The sequence below is a fragment of the Solanum pennellii genome, chromosome 7, assembly GCF_001406875.1.
Source record: "Solanum pennellii chromosome 7, SPENNV200".
Taxonomy (NCBI): Eukaryota; Viridiplantae; Streptophyta; class Magnoliopsida; order Solanales; family Solanaceae; genus Solanum; species Solanum pennellii.
Genome location: NC_028643.1, coordinates 71,232,601 through 71,250,812, shown reverse-complemented (window position 1 = coordinate 71,250,812; position 18,212 = coordinate 71,232,601). Strand labels below are relative to the sequence as shown.

The following is an 18,212-nucleotide window of genomic DNA, read 5'->3' as shown; positions in this document are numbered from 1 at the left end:
ATTTCTTCTAACAGCAGGTGCATATAGAACGTCTTTTAAAATTAAAACTCTACCACTATCAAACGAAAAAGTAATATTTCCTAATGCTAAAACTGGAGCTGCAGAGCCATCTGCTTGAAAAACGCTAACTTCACCTCTAATCAGCTTGCGCGTTTCTTGAAACCCCTGCATAGTAGTGCAGATATGATCAGTGGCTCCTGAATCTACACACCATGAAGTGGTAGAAACAGCCGCTAAAAATGTTTCAACGACAAGTGAAAGTGAGTTACCTGGTTTGTTTTTCTTCTTGGCTAAGAAATTGGGCAAGTAAATGTAGTTCTTAAGCCTACTCAATCTGCCGCATGGCCATAACCATTTAGCCACGTTGTAAATCAATTCTCAAACACTATGGAGTAAAGTGGCCACCTAAGCTCTACCCAACTAATTTGGAATTTCTAGAAATTCCACCTTATTATATCTACTACTCCATTTCTTTTTATTTATCCCATTAAATTCGAATTTGCGTCAAACTATATATATATTTCTTAGCTGCTGTTCCGAAAGAAACTAAAAACAGAACACTTTCAAAACTTGTTACATTTTTCTTCTTTTTCTTCCTAAATGGATTGGATCAGAGGACATACCATCGGCCACGGCTCCTCTGCTGCCGTCTCAGCCGCTAAATCACGTTTCTCAGGTGAAGTTTTTGCTGTTAAGTCAGTGGAGCTATCAAAGTCACAGTTATTGCAAAAGGAGCAGAAAATTCTGTCCCAATTGAGCTCCCCTTATATAGTTAGGTACAAGGGGTATGATGTTACCAAAGAGAAGGATAAACTCATGTTTAATATCATGATGGAGTATATGCCGGAAGGTACACTTTCCGATGAAATTCGAAAACAGAGTGGCCGGATGAACGAACCATTGATCGGGTATTACACGAAGCAAATTGTACAAGGATTAGAGTACTTACATTCAAGAGGCATAGCACACTGTGACATAAAGGGGCAGAATATTTTGTTAGGTGAATCCGGTGCCAAAATTGCTGATTTTGGATGTGCCAGGTGGATTGATCCGGCGGAGAGGGGCGGTGATGCAGAGGCAATTGGAGGAACGCCGATGTTCATGGCACCGGAGGTGGCGCGTGGGGAAGAACAGGGGTGTGCAGCAGATATTTGGGGATTGGGATGTACAATTATTGAAATGGCCACCGGTGGATCGCCATGGACAAATGTGACAAACGCAGCTTCATTACTTTACAAAATAGCATTTTCAGAGCAATCCCCTGAAATCCCTAAATTCCTGTCCTTACAAGCAAGGGATTTCTTAAGCAAATGCTTGAGAAGAGATCCAAAAGAAAGATGGACAGCTAAACAACTCCTCAAACATCCATTTCTTGAAGAATTAAACTTGAATTCTACTTCAACAAATCAAAATTTTGTGACGAAGTCACCAACAAGCATTCTTGATCAAGACATATGGAATTCAGAAACGATGTATTCTACAATATTACAAGAAGTTATCTCTCCTCTGAAAAGATTAAGAGATTTGAGTTCAAATTCAGGAGAATGTGATTGGAGATGGAATGATGACGAGATGTGGATCACAGTTAGAAGCAGCAATAATGAATAACTCATGGAGCAATGATCTTGCTGTAAATTTTTGTTCTGTTCTAATTAGTTACAGTAATATTCAGTGTACAGATCCGATAGTAACCAAAAATTCCAGATACTTGCACTAATATTCAAAAGAGTTTCTATTATCTCCAGCCAATAGCCTACTGACATTGTACGAGTATACACGTTAATTTATATAAAATTAAATAAATAGACACATATATTCTACCTTACGTAATACTGCTATTTTGCTTTTAGAGAAACGAAGTATATTCGAATTCATAGCGTAATTCTTATTAGTTTGGAAAAAGCCACAAAAACTGTGTAAAATGAGGCAGCTCAGCTAGTAAATTTCATTTGTTTTACAACTTAATAAATAAAATACATGAATCTGTAATTTTCAGCAATACCACACGACAAGTTTAAGCTTAAATTTGTCTGAAAGCTAAAGTCACACGTGACTCATGAGGTTTAACATAAGTAGCCCATCTGTCATCCAGTTATTTCAAAGAGTTCGGAATCAAAGTAATATTTTTTTTTAATAACAAAGTAATATCCTTTTCCTCAAGAGAATCTATTTAACTTGCGGTTGATCATAGATATGGAATCAATTTTTTAAAAAAAAAATAATTCTTGATTATGAAATTTTATTTGATTTTAAAAATCTAATTTTCAAGTTCTAAAAAGTAGTTGAGACCACCTTCTCTAATTTTAGGACTTTAATTCGTAAAATTTCAATAATAAATAAATTAAAATGCATATCTAAACACAATTTTAAAAACTTAAAGTTGTGCATTTTTTAATGGGAAAATGGACATATGTAATAGGGACACGTTGCACAATTTTATCGGTCAATTCGATACTTACTAAATGCTGAATTAGTAGATAAGATAATAACACCTATATATTTAGTGAAGAACATGTATAATCTAGATAAATATAACGAATGGTGCGTGTATACCATTTTTTATGATAGTACTTATGGAAAAAAAATGTAAGAACACGCGAATATCCTGAAAACTGACACCACCCTAGCTCCGCCCTGTAAATCGTATACTTTTCTTCCCATTTCTTTTTCTAAATATTCATGCAACTGTTATTTAAATTGGAATTTTTAAAAAATGGTTTAAACCAACCTCGCATGATCATTAGCTAACTCACAAGCCACGCCTCCATAAATGGGACAGCATGGCATGGCAAATGGAGTACCATTAATTAAACAATTAATTAGTGGTAGTTGATTTGTAATCTACTATAATATTTAATTGTTAGATTTAGATGCTAATTTTTAAAACTAGTACTGCGTCATATGGCATGAGGCCAAGGGATGATACAATTTTTTTATTGTTTTTTTTTGCTTTTACTTTAAAACTAAACCCTACCTATTTATTCTCTAATTAGCTCATATTTAGTTATAGATTTTGAGATTAAAAATTTGAGTATTTGAAGTTTAAAAAATAACTTTCGTGACTTAAAGTCAATTTTTTTTTGAAACTTGAAAAATTTTTGAGAACAAATGTTTAAATCTCATCGAAAATTTATGACTAAACAGATATATATTTAAAGATTAAAAAAATTAGCATGACTACTTGTTGAAGTTTCTTTATTTCCATTATAATTATGTAGATAAATAATACATTGGTATTGGTATTGCTATTGTGTGTCTTTAATAGTACGCACACCTAGTGCACAAGCCATTTGAAGACACATTTTAAATAGTGAAGAAGTTGGTATCTAATAAGGAACTTGTGGAAAATTGAAGGTATGATTGTTGCACTTTTTACAAAACACACTTTGCCACATTGAATTAAATTTTCATACACTTGATGTAGAAGCTACGAACCACTTACTAAAAGGCCAACTTTTTGTCACTGTGTTTTGGAATGGTTTAAATAAACTCTCTAACGTATATATGATTCTTACTTTAGCATCACGAAAAAGCAATATCTCAATATATTACTTCTAGAAGGGAATGATCTTGTGTTTAGAAATAGTTTTAACGATATTGATGGTAATGAGCAATGACGATGTTTGAATTTTCACCAAGAGGATCTCATACAGAAAAAAATAAAAATATATATTATAGTTGAAGAAAACTCGACATATACTATATATACATTAAAAAATAATTTTAACAATATATGATATTCTGTTGAAGGTGTGTTGGGATGAATCCCTAGCTAGCACCAAGTTGGCTCTTCCTCTGATAATAACGATCTTGATGCTAGTGAAGCTAACGATTGTTATCTTGATACAGAGTTGAAATTTCATAAAGCCAAAATAAAATAGAATTTAATCTATAAATTAAAAATAATTAATAAATGCAATTCTTTATTTTATTAAAATCACTTAATCATGATAATAAGTTGCATTGATTCGATATAAACAGATATGTATTTATCGTTTTGTTTCCTCAATTGCCTTTTTCGTCTTCATTTCACTTAGTTGACTCTTGACAATTTAACCATTATTTAAATTTTTTAACTCTTTGTCTATTTTGAAAGATTACATATCCTCATGATTTTAGAAAAGATATCTTTGATTGTAATCTTCCACTTCTTGTTTATTTTCCTAAAGTCCTTAAAGACTTCCCAACACTATAATTTGCCAAAAAAATTTCAATTGACTTTATGCTTGTCCTGTTGTTGATATTTAATTTTTATTGTAAATTTGATGGATAAGCATGTAGTAACAAATTCAATGCCTACCAAAAATTGGAATATTCTCAAGAACTCGGTAAAAAGTTTAATTAGTTCTTTATTCAAAACTCTCATGAAAAGTTACTCCTTTATCGGTTGATCTTCAAATGTGGTTACACAATAACCCAATCTACCACCATCCAACTTATTTCAATCACTAAAAATTGAAAGATTAAATCGATATAAACTTCTTTCAACTTCAATGTTTTGGCAGGTAGTGAGAACACAATTGGCCACATAAAGATCGACCTCCACATAGTTTAAGAGTGAAAAAATTATATTATATATGAAATATTATACGAAACATATATTATATATTGAACACACTTAATAAAATTCCTAACTTAGGACGGCGATTACCATTTGGCCACGTTGTAAATCAATTTTCAATCTATATGGAGTAAAAGGGGAAAAAGAGGCCACCTAAGGTCTACCCAACTAATTTGGAATTTCTGGACATTCACCATATATATATATTCCTCCATTGTAGCTTCAAAACAAACCAAAAACAGAGCATTTTCTTATATTCTTACACTTTCTACCAATCTTCTTCTTCTTCCTAAATGGATTGGATCAGAGGTCATACCATAGGCCGCGGCTCCTCTGCTGCCGTCTCCGCCGCCAAATCACGTTTCTCAGGTGAAGTTTTTGCTGTTAAGTCAGTGGAGCTATCGAAGTCACAGTTGTTGCAAAAGGAGCAGAAAATTCTGTCCGAATTGATCTCCCCTTATATAGTTAGGTACAAGGGGTATGATGTTACCAAAGAGAAGGATAAACTCATGTTTAATATTAGGATGGAGTATATGCCGGACGGTACACTTTCCGATGAAATTCGAAAACAGAGTGGCCGGATGAACGAACCGTTGATCGGGTATTATACGAAGCAAATGGTACAGGGATTAGAGTACTTACATTCAAGAGGCGTAGCACACTGTGACATAAAGGGGCAAAACATTTTATTAGGTGAAACCGGTGCCAAAATTGCTGATTTTGGATGTGCCAGGTGGATTGATCCGGCGGAGAGGGGCGGTGATGCAGAGGCAATTGGAGGAACGCCGATGTTCATGGCACCGGAGGTGGCGCGTGGGGAAGAACAGGGGTGTGCAGCAGATATTTGGGGATTGGGATGTACAATTATTGAAATGGCTACTGGTGGATCGCCATGGAATAATGCGACAAACGCAGCTTCATTACTTTACAAAATAGCATTTTCAGAGCAATCCCCTGAAATCCCTAAATTCCTCTCTTCACAAGCAAGGGATTTCTTAAACAAATGCTTGAAAAGAAACTCAAAAGAAAGATGGACAGCTAAACAACTCCTCAAACATCCATTTCTCGAGTCAAATTCTACGGCAATTCAAGATTTTGTGACGAGTTCACCAACGAGCATTTTAGATCAAGACATATGGAATTCAGAATCTACGATATTACAAACAGTTAGCTGTCCTGTGCAAAGGGTAAGAGAATTAATTTCAAATTCAGGTGAATTGAATTGTAGATGGAATGATGATGAGAGATGGATGACAGTTAGAATTAAGTCATGAACAATGAAATCTTGCTGTAAATTTTGTACTATACAAACACTGTACAGATCCAGTAATGTAGAGTTGAATAATATGATATTTTACTTTTTATCCTTCAATACCACATGACCATATAAGCAAAGTAACAATATTGAGTTTCATTATTTTGCGTATTATATTAATGAAATAATGCTGAAATCTTTGCCATCAGTAAGAAATAAAGGATAATGATCACTTAAAGATAGTGACCGACTACTACATATTAAAAAAAAGATTGAAATAGACTTTAAAAAATTAGTGGTTTAAGGAATTTTTATACATTAGAAAAGAAAGAAAAGGAAATAAAACCTAAGATAAAAAAAAGTAGACGCAACAAAAATGTATGTGGACATGATTTAAAAGTGACCATTTCTTGGTCCTTATTAATAAGAAAGAATGAAATTAGACTCTTACCACTTTACACTTTTTAAAATTTGAAATTATAAATCTCCTATGATCGACCTATTGGCTCTAAAATTTTTATTTAAGTGACATCCAACTTATCATTATATCAATTCTCCAAAAAAAATTAATTTTAAAAAGTTTTTGTCAAAATATTTTATAAATTAATTTGAGCCGTGTATTATTTCAATTTTTGGATAAGTTGAAATAAACTATTTAAAATAGATAGATAAATAAGTACGTAAATTATTAATCCGTTTATATTTTTGTGGACTAACTTCACCAATACTTTAAGATAACACCCCTCACTTAATTCCCTCGGCACTTACCATTTACCTACCGCAAATACTTTACCTACCGCAAATACTGAAAAGGTGTTAAATATTACTACTATATTTTTCGATCATACTATAAAAATTGATATTTTATAATTTTAATATTTTATATAATATGTATAAAATCACAAAAATTAAAGAAAATTCTAATACATTTTACAAATCTTTTATTTAAGATCACAACATCTAAAAACCTTCTTTATTTTTTATATTTCATATCAAAGCAGAAGTAGAAACATAATTTTAAACGGAGAGAATAGTATTATCTAGCTGAGAAATATAACAAGTTAAATTATCTGAGCTGTTCACGTTTGATAAAGTTCCCCAATTGTATATCGAAGTTGATGCCAAGTGTAGTAGTGTTATTGGGCAGACTGTGGTGAACTTTACGTATTCCTATTAGTTTGGAAGAAGCAAGAAGCTGTCTGTCTCTGTGGTGGGACAGCTAGTAAGTCTATGAGGTCGACGTTCGATATTCACATTGAAATTCGATTAAATCAGATATTATAATGAAAAATCTCATATTTGGGTAAAGCGCTTCCTAAGAAAGGAGATTGTGTATCCAGATGACTCAAATTCAAGATCTCTATTTAAGGATGAAACAATATTTATCACTCCACCACAATCCTTGTTGGTCACACGTACGAGAAAAATACATTATTTCCTCTATTTTTATTTGTTTGATCTATTTTGACTTGATACGAAATTTAAGATGATAAAGAAGATCTTTAAATTTTATAATCATAAATTAAAGGTATATCAAATACACTCAAATGTTCATTAATCTTATAGCCTTAAACAAGCTATATAGAAAGTTAAAATTAAAAAATTGCTAAAAGGAAAAGAGCCATTTTTTAAAGATAGTATTACTTTCTCCATTCATATAATTTGGTTTTTGACATTGACCTGACACACTATTTATGAAAGTTTTAATTAAAACTAAGTATACTTTAATTTCGTGTGCAAACACTTGTTTAACGATCAAATTTAGTCTAGTTTGGGGGGATTAATGAGTAGGTCGTTTCTTTTTTCCTTTTGCTTATTATGTATAGAGGACTCTTTTAAGTTTTGTTAGCGTTTTAATATTTATTCACTTTCTTTTTCACATGTAAAATACTTCTAAAAAAAGGCAAGATTTAATTAACAATATTGTTAAACTGTCAATTATAGAATAGAGTTTATGGTTTTGGAAACAATCATTTAAAAATATCTTTGCACACGAAAGCTCATGATCTTTAATTTTAACATTATTTCTTTATCTTTTGTTCCATTAGTCACATTTTGCAAAATGTGGTGGATCTACTTTTTTTTCCAATGATAAAAAAGTATAAACCTTTGACGTTCCGTAAAATAAGGTTCTTTTTTTCGAACTATTAGCAAATAAATTAATAATATATTCAGCGTAATTCTATAAGTCTGAAAAGAATGGTTTGTATGTAATTTTATATTTACCTAGTGAAGGTAACGAGAGTCGAAAACAAAAAAATAGAGTTTGGTTTGAAGAAGAAATATAGAACTTTATATAATGCCTTTTCAACTAAAAATGAAAGAAGTTGCAACTAATTTCACCAAAACTGCAATTTTCACTCTACAAACAAAATAATCCACCTCTTCAATTTTTTGGTGAAGTGCAAGTTAACCAACTTTTGTTTCTATTTTTATCTTGGATCTGTTTATTAGTGACTACTAGTAACATTTTACTTTTTAACAGTTGTGATTAAATTACTTGATTAGATTGATAACTTACATACGATGAACAAATATGTCTGTTCAATTTAAGATTTTATATATTACAAAATATCCAACAAAAGTAACATATATGATTCATCGTCCTTCTCCAAAAAAATAAAACAAAGAAAAAGAAATTTGAGTGGTCATCTTTCGCCTTTCAGAATTTACTTTTTATTGCATACGTGAAGAGATGATGCGTTACTTCCAAGGTTTGTGATCATTGGGAAATTCATGAACGCAATTTAATGTATTAAGCTTTCGTTATGTGTTATTTCTACGACTTAAACTTGTGATTTTCGAGATACGTGACAGATTTTATTAGTTATGTTTAAGTTTTCTTCTTTCGTACTGATGAAAGCTACCATAAACTAAAATAATTGAAGATGACTCTCGTTTTTCTCCCACATGGTATTAAAACTACTCCACTCTAGGAAACACTTGAAATCAATTTACAACAACACACTGAACCTATTTTCATCTAAATCTCCAAGAAGTACTTAAAAGATAGATATTGATGAGTAATTTTCTTCTGGCACAAACCAAAACGTTGCGTAATTAGTATTACAAATTAACCAGAAATTACGATAGACGGGCAAATTACTGTCATAACACAAGAGCTGTTAAAAAATCCAGCAAAAAGATTCAAGCATCAGTTATTTATTTACAAGTGCGGATAATTTTCTAGTTTAAATGACAACGTGATACTTATCGGGGTCACAACACAGAGATGTTGAGGCGCTTAAGCTGCTTCCGCGAAGCCAACTCTCATATTCTCATAGTCAAACACTGTATGGTAGCGACCCATGAAAACATCTCCCAAGATCCTGTACCACATTATTATAATGAGCTAATTAATCGACTATATCAATCAAGCAGATGTATCTAAGTCAAATAAACAAGTATACATAAATGGTGACGAAGAAGCTGAATATTAGCATAGTATAAATTATACTCTGTTGTTTCCAAAATTTGAAAGGGGTGATAGCAAATAACATCACATAATCTGGAATGGAGGGAGAGCAAATTTTCGTCGAGGTGATTCATAGAAGCTGATTATTGTGGCGTCAAATAACCACACTAGGGAATAGCGAGAGTGCAGAACAAAAAATAGAGACGCAAGAGGCGTACCAAAGGGGTCCACGAGGAGGTGGCACATCTAATGCTGTGAATCCACTAATGCACTGTGCAACAGGAGCCTCGCCAACTTTAAGGACATACTGTTCAGTAATAAACACAAAAAGGAATGTCAGGTATCCGGCATATTTGCATTTTGCCAATGTGATTGGTTCATGTTATTTGTTTTTCAAGGACTTCTGTTTCGGGACCTATTTTGGGGAAAACAAAGACAGTAAAGAGCCTTCATCCTAGTGTTAACTGTTGAATCAATCTCCAAAAAACATCACTTGGTTAAAAAATAGACAAACAAGGTAGTCTAGAATGCCCATTTTTCTTGAAAAGAATTGGCTGGATATGGATTGCCTATTCGACCCATGTTCTCTGAAGCAATATCTTAAATGAGACGAAGTACATCAGTAGATCAGATAAAAATTACCTGCTGCGGCGTCAGCTCAAATGTTTTATCACCAACGGTAAAGGAAACATTAGGCATGGAAGCAAGGCTGTTGCAGTCAACTGCAGATTCTCCCATTGGACTGGGAATTCGGTCGCAAAGCTGCAGTTGGGATTTTAATAAAGCCTTGAGATCTCAATTAACCGACATTCACTTTACATTATGTATAAAATCCACCTCACCTTATTCATATAGTCAAAGATTCTATCTGCAGTTTCATTTCGCCTTAATTGGTTTTGCATCCATACCACAGCCATCTCACAAACCCTGCACATCTCGTCATGCACACCATTCGAAGCCTCATTGTGTTTGTCCACCACACTCTCAATAATCATGCTGCATATAGAATCAAACATTAATAATTGGTCCAGACATGCAGCAATAAAATCAAGGATGAATGTGTTCAAATAAACAGCAGCTAGTAGAACCTGCAGCAACTTCACGAGACAATAAATTATTCATTTTTTCTCTAAACGGTAATCACTCGAGGAAGATAGTTGATAACACTGATGAGATACCAGTCTTATGGCATGCGTATATTTAATCATTTCTAATTACAATTATTTCAAATGCAAAATGTTGAACATGCAGATGTATTTAACCTCACCTAACATCTTTTCCACCATCCCTAGAGCATAAACCGATTTGGGAGCAGATCTGTTGAGGCGCTGCCTGTAAAGCATAGACGGGAAAACCAGAACTCAGATTCTAATATCAAATGCAGAAAGCTGCTCAAAATTAGTAACTTGACACAATTAGGTGTCGGTGAAGACACTCTGATGCAGTGGAGGAGACACCTTGTACCAAGAGATGTCATCCATAAATTTCAATATGTGCGCTCATCCATAATTTTAAATGTGTGTGCACACACGCACATGGAGGTATGCAATAAGTCAACAAATCTTGAAAAAAATACAAATTAAAATAGCAGTTTGAGACAGGAGTAGTGTAAGAACCCTGACATCCCCAGATCTAAACCCTAGCCAAATAAGTGGCAATAGGCTCCACTATATTATAGGAAAGATACTTAGCAGATGTCATACCTTTGATTCGAGTAGATCCAGTATAGTTTTTCCATATTCACTGACTACTGACTTGCACTCCTGGCTGACAACTCCTGACGCTCCAATTGCATGATTTATTTGAGTAATAATGGTCTGAAAAAAGAATATATGAATGAAGAAAATTAGTTTATTTTGATGCATGTTGTTGGTGAGAATTTATTACCATAAGCAAGAAACAAACATGTATCAAGAACTCGATGATTTAAACTGAACATCATGGAGTAGCAGCTGAGTAAGAAGTCACATGGCCCCAAAACACCTATTCCATTGTTATGAATAACGAGATCTACATAAATGTCCAAAAACTTAAATGTACGTGATCAGGTCACAAGTCTCCTAACCTCTAAAATTCTTCATCTGGTAAGAAGAGCTTGTCAATCAGGCATTCTAAGATTACATTAGATGTAAAAAAACCATTCCTTATTTATAATGTTCAACTCCATTACTGGCTAGACCGGCTTTTGGGCAAAGTCCAAAAGAAATTTGAGAAATATTTTTTTCGAAAAACAGAAATTCGAGGAAATATTACTAGTCATTAACGATCCTAACAGAAGCAATCAGTAAACAAAGAAAATGTTTAGACACGTTTTATACACAACAAAATCTGCAAGTTCAGATTTTAAAAGGAAAACCATGAAGAACTACAAGTGTGCAGTTTGCTAATCGAAAGAATGTTGCAGTTCTGTATAAGTTAGTGTTACTTGCTCAAAGTTTGATATGAAGACAAAATATATATAATTGTGGTTCTGGCTCTTATTGATTGTATTTCAAGCAAGATACATACTGTTGGTCCTGCCAATAAGGACGTTCCAGAGTCTGCAATTGCTGAACAACCACCAGAACAAAATCCTGGGGGGAAAAAGAGAAGAAAGTTAGCTTCACAGACTACGTGAAGAAAAATCGCTTGCAAATTCAGAATCATTAATTTTCATAGGAAACATCACAAACAATAAATAAATAAAAAATACCAGTTGTTTCACCACCGACAAGCACATCACCCATATCAAACTGAAAATACGACATACTTTAATCAGTCCAAGCAAAAAGTACACAGCATAGGTGCATATTCATTTTTTAGAATTTGAATAGAAAATCCACCTGCCAGTAGCCTTTGTGAGTTACAGGAACATATGTATGTTCACCCTTGAAATGTTTGGGATCAACTCCACCGATAACAAGTTCACCTCCTTCTTCCTCTTCAGCATTCCGATTGAACCAGAATGAGAAGACAGATTGTTTAACAAGACCTTGATTTACCATATTGTACCTAAGAAAATTACAGATATCTCAAGAATTGATTGATTCAAGCAAGAAAATAATTTAAAAGAACATAACAGATCAAAAGAAGTAAATTCCATATAATCAAACACATAACTATGAAAATCTAGCAAAATTTGAAAGTATAATAATTTTTTATCATACAAATATGGATAGCATACCAGACAGGGACAGCTTTCCCTACAGATATCTCTTGAAATCCAAGTCCAAGAATACCATCAAACTTGGCTGCCAAAAAGGTGATGCCTGGTTCTCGAGTTGCCTCGATAAAGTCCTATTCCAAAAAGAAAAAAAAGGTTAGGAAAGAAACTCACAGAGCCCATCCAAAACATTTCAATTCAATAATCACCTGATCTTTGACAACGAGATCGCCAACTTTGACATTGTCATTGCTAAAATATCCAGAAATAGATCCAGTTCCATAGTGGATTGCAGCAGATGTCCCTGCATCAAGAATGAATTGTTTGATATTTGGCAAACTATTTTCATTTGCAGGAAAACTTCACAAGGATAAATGCCAAACTAGGCAGAGGTTCTTCTTCTGTCTATAGATCTCGACAATGATAGAGCTTTGTCCTAATAGACTATCTTCCGCCTATATAATGTCAACATTCTGTATTTAACAATATCAGGGCAAGTAACATGACAAGCATCTCGACTTTTTCGCAATATTTGATGGTTTTTACATTTAACACAAACTACCATAAAGGAGGACATGTTCACCACTGGAGACATGGAAGGCACTTAATCATCAGCTTTCATGGTTTATTGCGACTGTCAAGCTTCTCTCATTTTTTCGAAGATAGAGTGGAACAGATTAACTTAAGTAGTGTCAAAGCAATGCCATAAAAAGCATATAAGATAAATAGTCTCCTCCTAATAAATTTGGCATGCTATGTCATGCAGTAAACTATAAATAAGATATATGGACATCAATTTTGTGAACATGCAATGGAGATCACCATCTACAATAATCCATTTTGATCTTTATCTGTTCTTTGACATTAAAGTTCCAAATATCTCCAAGTTAAATTATTTTTTTGCAACCTCAGCTTAACGGAGTTGTTATTATATCAGGTCATTTAACTAAATAATAGATGACTTGTTGCTATCAGTCTGTCCTCATTGAATGGAAAAAAATCACAGCACACATCCAATCAAAGAAAAAGTACATAAATTCCAACAAATAAACAAAAACCTCAGGTTGGACTCCAGGTGAAGTAAAGAAAACGTGAAACCGACTAGAAACATGAGTAGCATCTATACCGTTCTTTTTGTAGGTACTGGAGTGACTTGACTTGTATTTCGGGTGGAGATAACAAGCAAGCTGCATCAGATTAAATTAACACAAGGCTTCATCGTTAAGACATGGCAACATGTATTTGCATCAGTAATAACAACAGTATATAGCTACTCACTGAAAAATGACATTTTGCAGAGGGCACCCAAAGATTAGAACTTCCAGTATCAAAGATGACAGTGAACTTTTGAGGTGGTGAGCCAATGCTAATCTCACCAAAGTACTGAGCATCCAAGTAGTTCTTTAGTGCAATAATACCAGAGTCTGAATCTCCTACATTTCCACCAAGACGATACTTTCGTGCAGAATGCACTCCATTAGAATCAATGCCCCCAAAAACATGGTTAGTCTGATCCAACTTCCTCTTCTTAATTTCAACTCTGACCAGTCCATCATTTGATACCGAAAACACCAAAGGGGATAAAAGAAGCAACAAGCACAGCGCAATTAAACAGGCTCCATATCTAGTACCCATACTTAGCACTGCATAACACATGAAAACAGGTCAATTAATCTGCCACTGGTACACACTCTCCTTTGTCATTTTCGGATCCAACACTTAGTTGGGACAACAAGACATTAACTTAAAACATTGTCTCTCTTTAAATCTTCAATTTTCAGAACAAGCTCCCGATCAAAAAATTTAAAAAGAACGAACGTATAGGGACCCATGACACAAATTCCACAAAAACTGGTACACCACAGAAAACAAAAAACAAAGAAATAGACAGTTCTACTTCCCAACACAACCACTTCGATATAGCTGAAGAAATTCAAAGAAGTTATTAATATGCAATGACACAAATACAAAAACAACACACCAAGTATTTTCTCACAAGTTAGATATGGGGGAGAGCAGTGTATACACGGACCCTACCCCTGCCTTATACACAGGTAGAAAAGTTGTTTCCGATAGACCCTCTGTATTTACAAAAACAATTTTCTTCAAGTATTCACAAAAAAAAAGTACCAGAAACTTAAGTACTTCATTTCAATCAGCAAACATAGTCCTTAAAGACAAAGTCCACGGAAGGCAAATATCATCATCATCATCTCAAAATCATCCTACCCACATCAATTAACTATACACAATGCAGATACAAAACCTTAAAGAAGCCAACATTTCAAATTACCCCTAAAAACTGAATCTTTTTACCATCAAGGCATCAACCCACCTGAGTCAACAAAAAAACATGATCTTTTAAATTCTTTTAACCTCAAACAGATCAAAAAGGGAAGGTCAACCCAGTATCATCATTCCTCAGCTCATACAATTTTCCCCAAAACTCAGTAAAGAACATACATAGAAAAGTACAAATTACAACAAGAACATCAATTAAGTGATCAAACTTGTACCATAAAACTTGATTACACAAAAAGGGGAAACTCAATCACGTTCATAAAAGAGAAAAATAAGATGATTCGTGAAGCTTACCAGAGAATCGACACCGAAAAAATTGAAAAGTTTTAGGTTTTTAGGAGTAACCTAGAATGAACAAATCAAGAATGGAGTGTCAACTTATAGAGCTTTAACTTAGCCAATTGGGTTACTCACATAACCCAAGGTTGCATATATTAAATTGTTAATAAATTTAATAGAAATATCTACACGTCATGTAAATAAATTAATGGGATCTTATCTTTCGAATAAAATTCGAGATAGGAGAGTGATTTTGACAAAATTGTTTGTATTTTTCTTTTTTGAAAAAAATAGAGGAGGAAAGTGAGAAGGAACCTTCCACCAGACTTTCATTTGTCTCACTAATAATAATAATTGAACTGATTTAGTATGAAAAATATTCGCCTAATTCCTTACTTTTTATATTAATTTTATGTGATATCATTTGATTTAATACGATATATAAAAATAAAAAATATAATTTAAAAGTAATATTTTAAAACTTATTAAATATTTATGTGAATAAAAATTATTTTACTAAAAAAAAATTATTTAAAACTAAATTCTTAGATATTCTCTTTTAAATAATTATAAAATAAAATAAAATAATGTAGTATAAAATGAAAGGGAGGAAGTATGAAGTTATATATAGCATATTGGGAAATTTAGCCTTGAAGTGTGTAATATTCTGCAACTTATTCCCTTCCTCACCTTATTCCATAATTAAAGGGTCAATGGTTGTTTAATAATACCCTTACTTAGATTAATCACAATAAAAAATTAAATTTATATTAAATATGTGTTTAAATTTGTATATACAAACAAATATTTGTGACACAGGTTTATATGTTCGATATTCAATATAAAATTAGATTTATATTAAGTATGCATTTGGATTTATGATTTCAACGTTTGTACATGTGATTTCAAATTATATTAAATTCGCAATTAAAAATATATATAATATATAAACATATATTTTTTGGCAATTAAGAAACCAAATTGAGAACTCACGCGCAATTAACGAACGACAAACAGTCATTGGACGTAGTCCCAATTCTGAGTGAGCACCTTTACTCCTTTACTACCTATCTAACTCTAACAAGGACTCTAGCTAATTTAGGCTTCTTGAAAACATAGTAATATATATCTCACAATTGTAGACAACATTCGTTTGTTTGCTCCTGCCACACTATATATATATATATATATCCAGCTAAGGTCATTCGATAAACGATAAGAGTGAGCACCATTTATTCCACAGTGACGTCTTATCCATCATACACGCTCCGTTGACCAGTACCAACTAGGTCGCATAATTCCCTGTCATTAGTAGTTGTCCCTATATATCAGCTGCTGACAGAGGAAAAATAGATGCCCAAAGAGTTTCATTAGCCCCTTCGCAAAGCCTACGTCGTGGTTTCAAATGGAACCACCATTTGATCAATCTATATACCTTACCATTAGCTATCAAGTACGCAATAAACACCCATTTTGGAGGGCTGAATTACTCCACGCAAGATTCCTCCAACTTACTCTAGATAAAGTACCTATATGTAAACCGAAAATAAGCAGGTATTATGTGGAAGCTAGCAATGCAAACCTCGAAAGACCACGAGTAAGAAGACAACGAGAAATATATCAAAACACAGATTTAACGTGGTTCGGTCGATCGACCTACATCCACAAAGGATGTAAGCAATCCACTACAAATATGAGAGTACAAAATACAGAGAGAAACAACCTCAACCAATTCACTCGAAATACATGGGAGGTTCACACAAGTGATAACGTTTCAAACAATTCACTCGGAATACATGGGAGGTTCACACAAGTGATAACGTATCAAGCTTTTGACCCATAAATTCTCCCCCTAACCAAAACTGTCAAATCTTTTAAGGCTACATTGTGAATGCTGATTAAGTTAGAAGGAACATTTCTCTATTTATAGAGTCCTAAACATTTTCTACCAGAAAAAAGGATTAGTCAATCCAAAACCTTTTCCTAAAAGGAAAGCCTATTTATAATAAGAAATTTAGGGCAAATAAAACTCAACGCTATAAACTTTAAGTATATATGGCATATTAAGAATTTTCTTACACCCATTTTTTCAGATACTTTTCATTCCCACATTTTTCATATATGTGGCAGCTTTAAGGATTTTCCTAACCAGACACGATCTATTAATGAAAAGATTTGCTTTGTTCTAGTACTTCAAGTTCTTTCTCCTTATCCTTCATTACTCCTTGCTAATTTATCTAATGCATTATCACTAGCGGATCCCCCTCTTCCTGATTAAAAAATGATTAGTCTTTATCTGGGGAGTCCACAGAAGCTGCTCTTGGTTAGCTAGTCATAATATGCATATATTAAAATTATAATTTTAATTTCTTTTTCTTAAAAAAGATAAAAATTTGACTCAAAAATATACCAGTAGGTTTATTTTTGTGTGTATGTTCTTTCTCCTTATCCTTCATTATTTCCTACTAATTTATCTGATGCATTTTCTCTAGCGGACCTCCACTCCCCTCGATAGAAGAACGATTAGTCTTTATTTTGGGAGTCCTACAGGAGCTGCTCTTGGTTAGCTAGTGATAATATGCAAATATTAAAATCATAATTTTAATTTCTTTTTCTTTAAAAAAGTTAAAATTTGACTCCAACATATATTAGTAGATTTTTTTTTTTGCGTAAATGTACGCGTGCAAGCACGTGCGTGGCCGTGGCCGTGTCTGTGTGTGTGCGCACGCGTGTGTATTTTTTTAACGTGTGTATACATGCGTGCGTGTGTGCGTGAGCGTTCGTGCTTGCGCGTGTGTGTTTAGGCTATGCTTCAGACGTATTTAAATGTTTGTACACAAAAGACAAAATAGATAGTGGTGGTAAGTAATCTTGATGTTTTATAGTTGACAAAAATATTTGTAGTTGCAAGAGAAGATTTAGTAAGAATGGAGCTAGTATGGCCGATTGAAACATACCATGTAGAAACTCTGGACGTCTTGTTTTTAAAAAATTTTTAAAAAAAGCGGTACATAGGCAAAAGCACAATAACTTGAGATTTACCTTATTGCAAAATTTTTCTGAAAAACAAGTATGAGAACAGAAAATAGAAAGGTTAGCAATTAGACAGAATATATAGAGGAGAAAGATTTCATATTGTTAGTAGTAGACATTAAGCAATTTAAATGAAATATTTCATATATATATATATATATATAATTTTTTTTAATTAAATATTGCAGGTAGAACTGTCAAAATGGACTGGCCCAACCCAACCCTA

General features: G+C 33.2%; 3 protein-coding genes across 3 annotated transcripts; 2 read left to right on the top strand and 1 right to left on the bottom strand.

Annotated features, from left to right (window-relative positions):
- Positions 1–12: 12 nt before the first annotated feature.
- On the top strand, positions 13–1,825 carry LOC107025501 (mitogen-activated protein kinase kinase kinase 18-like). Its single transcript, XM_015226290.2, has one exon. It carries the CDS (start codon positions 601–603, stop codon positions 1,606–1,608), a length of 1,008 nt encoding a protein of 335 aa, XP_015081776.1. The 5' UTR covers positions 13–600; the 3' UTR covers positions 1,609–1,825.
- A 2,782-nt stretch (positions 1,826–4,607) lies between these two features.
- LOC107024665 (mitogen-activated protein kinase kinase kinase 18-like) lies at positions 4,608–5,935 on the top strand. Its single transcript, XM_015225656.2, has one exon. It carries the CDS (start codon positions 4,855–4,857, stop codon positions 5,833–5,835), a length of 981 nt encoding a protein of 326 aa, XP_015081142.1. The 5' UTR covers positions 4,608–4,854; the 3' UTR covers positions 5,836–5,935.
- Positions 5,936–8,815: 2,880 nt separating this feature from the next.
- LOC107025955 (cyprosin-like) lies at positions 8,816–15,127 on the bottom strand. The gene is made up of 14 exons (XM_015226765.2): positions 14,969–15,127; positions 13,652–14,016; positions 13,500–13,560; positions 12,583–12,677; positions 12,395–12,507; positions 12,054–12,222; positions 11,924–11,963; positions 11,740–11,804; positions 10,935–11,048; positions 10,499–10,563; positions 10,074–10,227; positions 9,874–9,993; positions 9,450–9,538; positions 8,816–9,145 (listed from the first exon to the last, which is right to left on the bottom strand). Exons 2-14 carry the CDS (start codon positions 14,006–14,008, stop codon positions 9,061–9,063), a joined length of 1,527 nt encoding a protein of 508 aa, XP_015082251.1. The 5' UTR covers positions 14,009–14,016; positions 14,969–15,127; the 3' UTR covers positions 8,816–9,060.
- Positions 15,128–18,212: the final 3,085 nt, after the last annotated feature.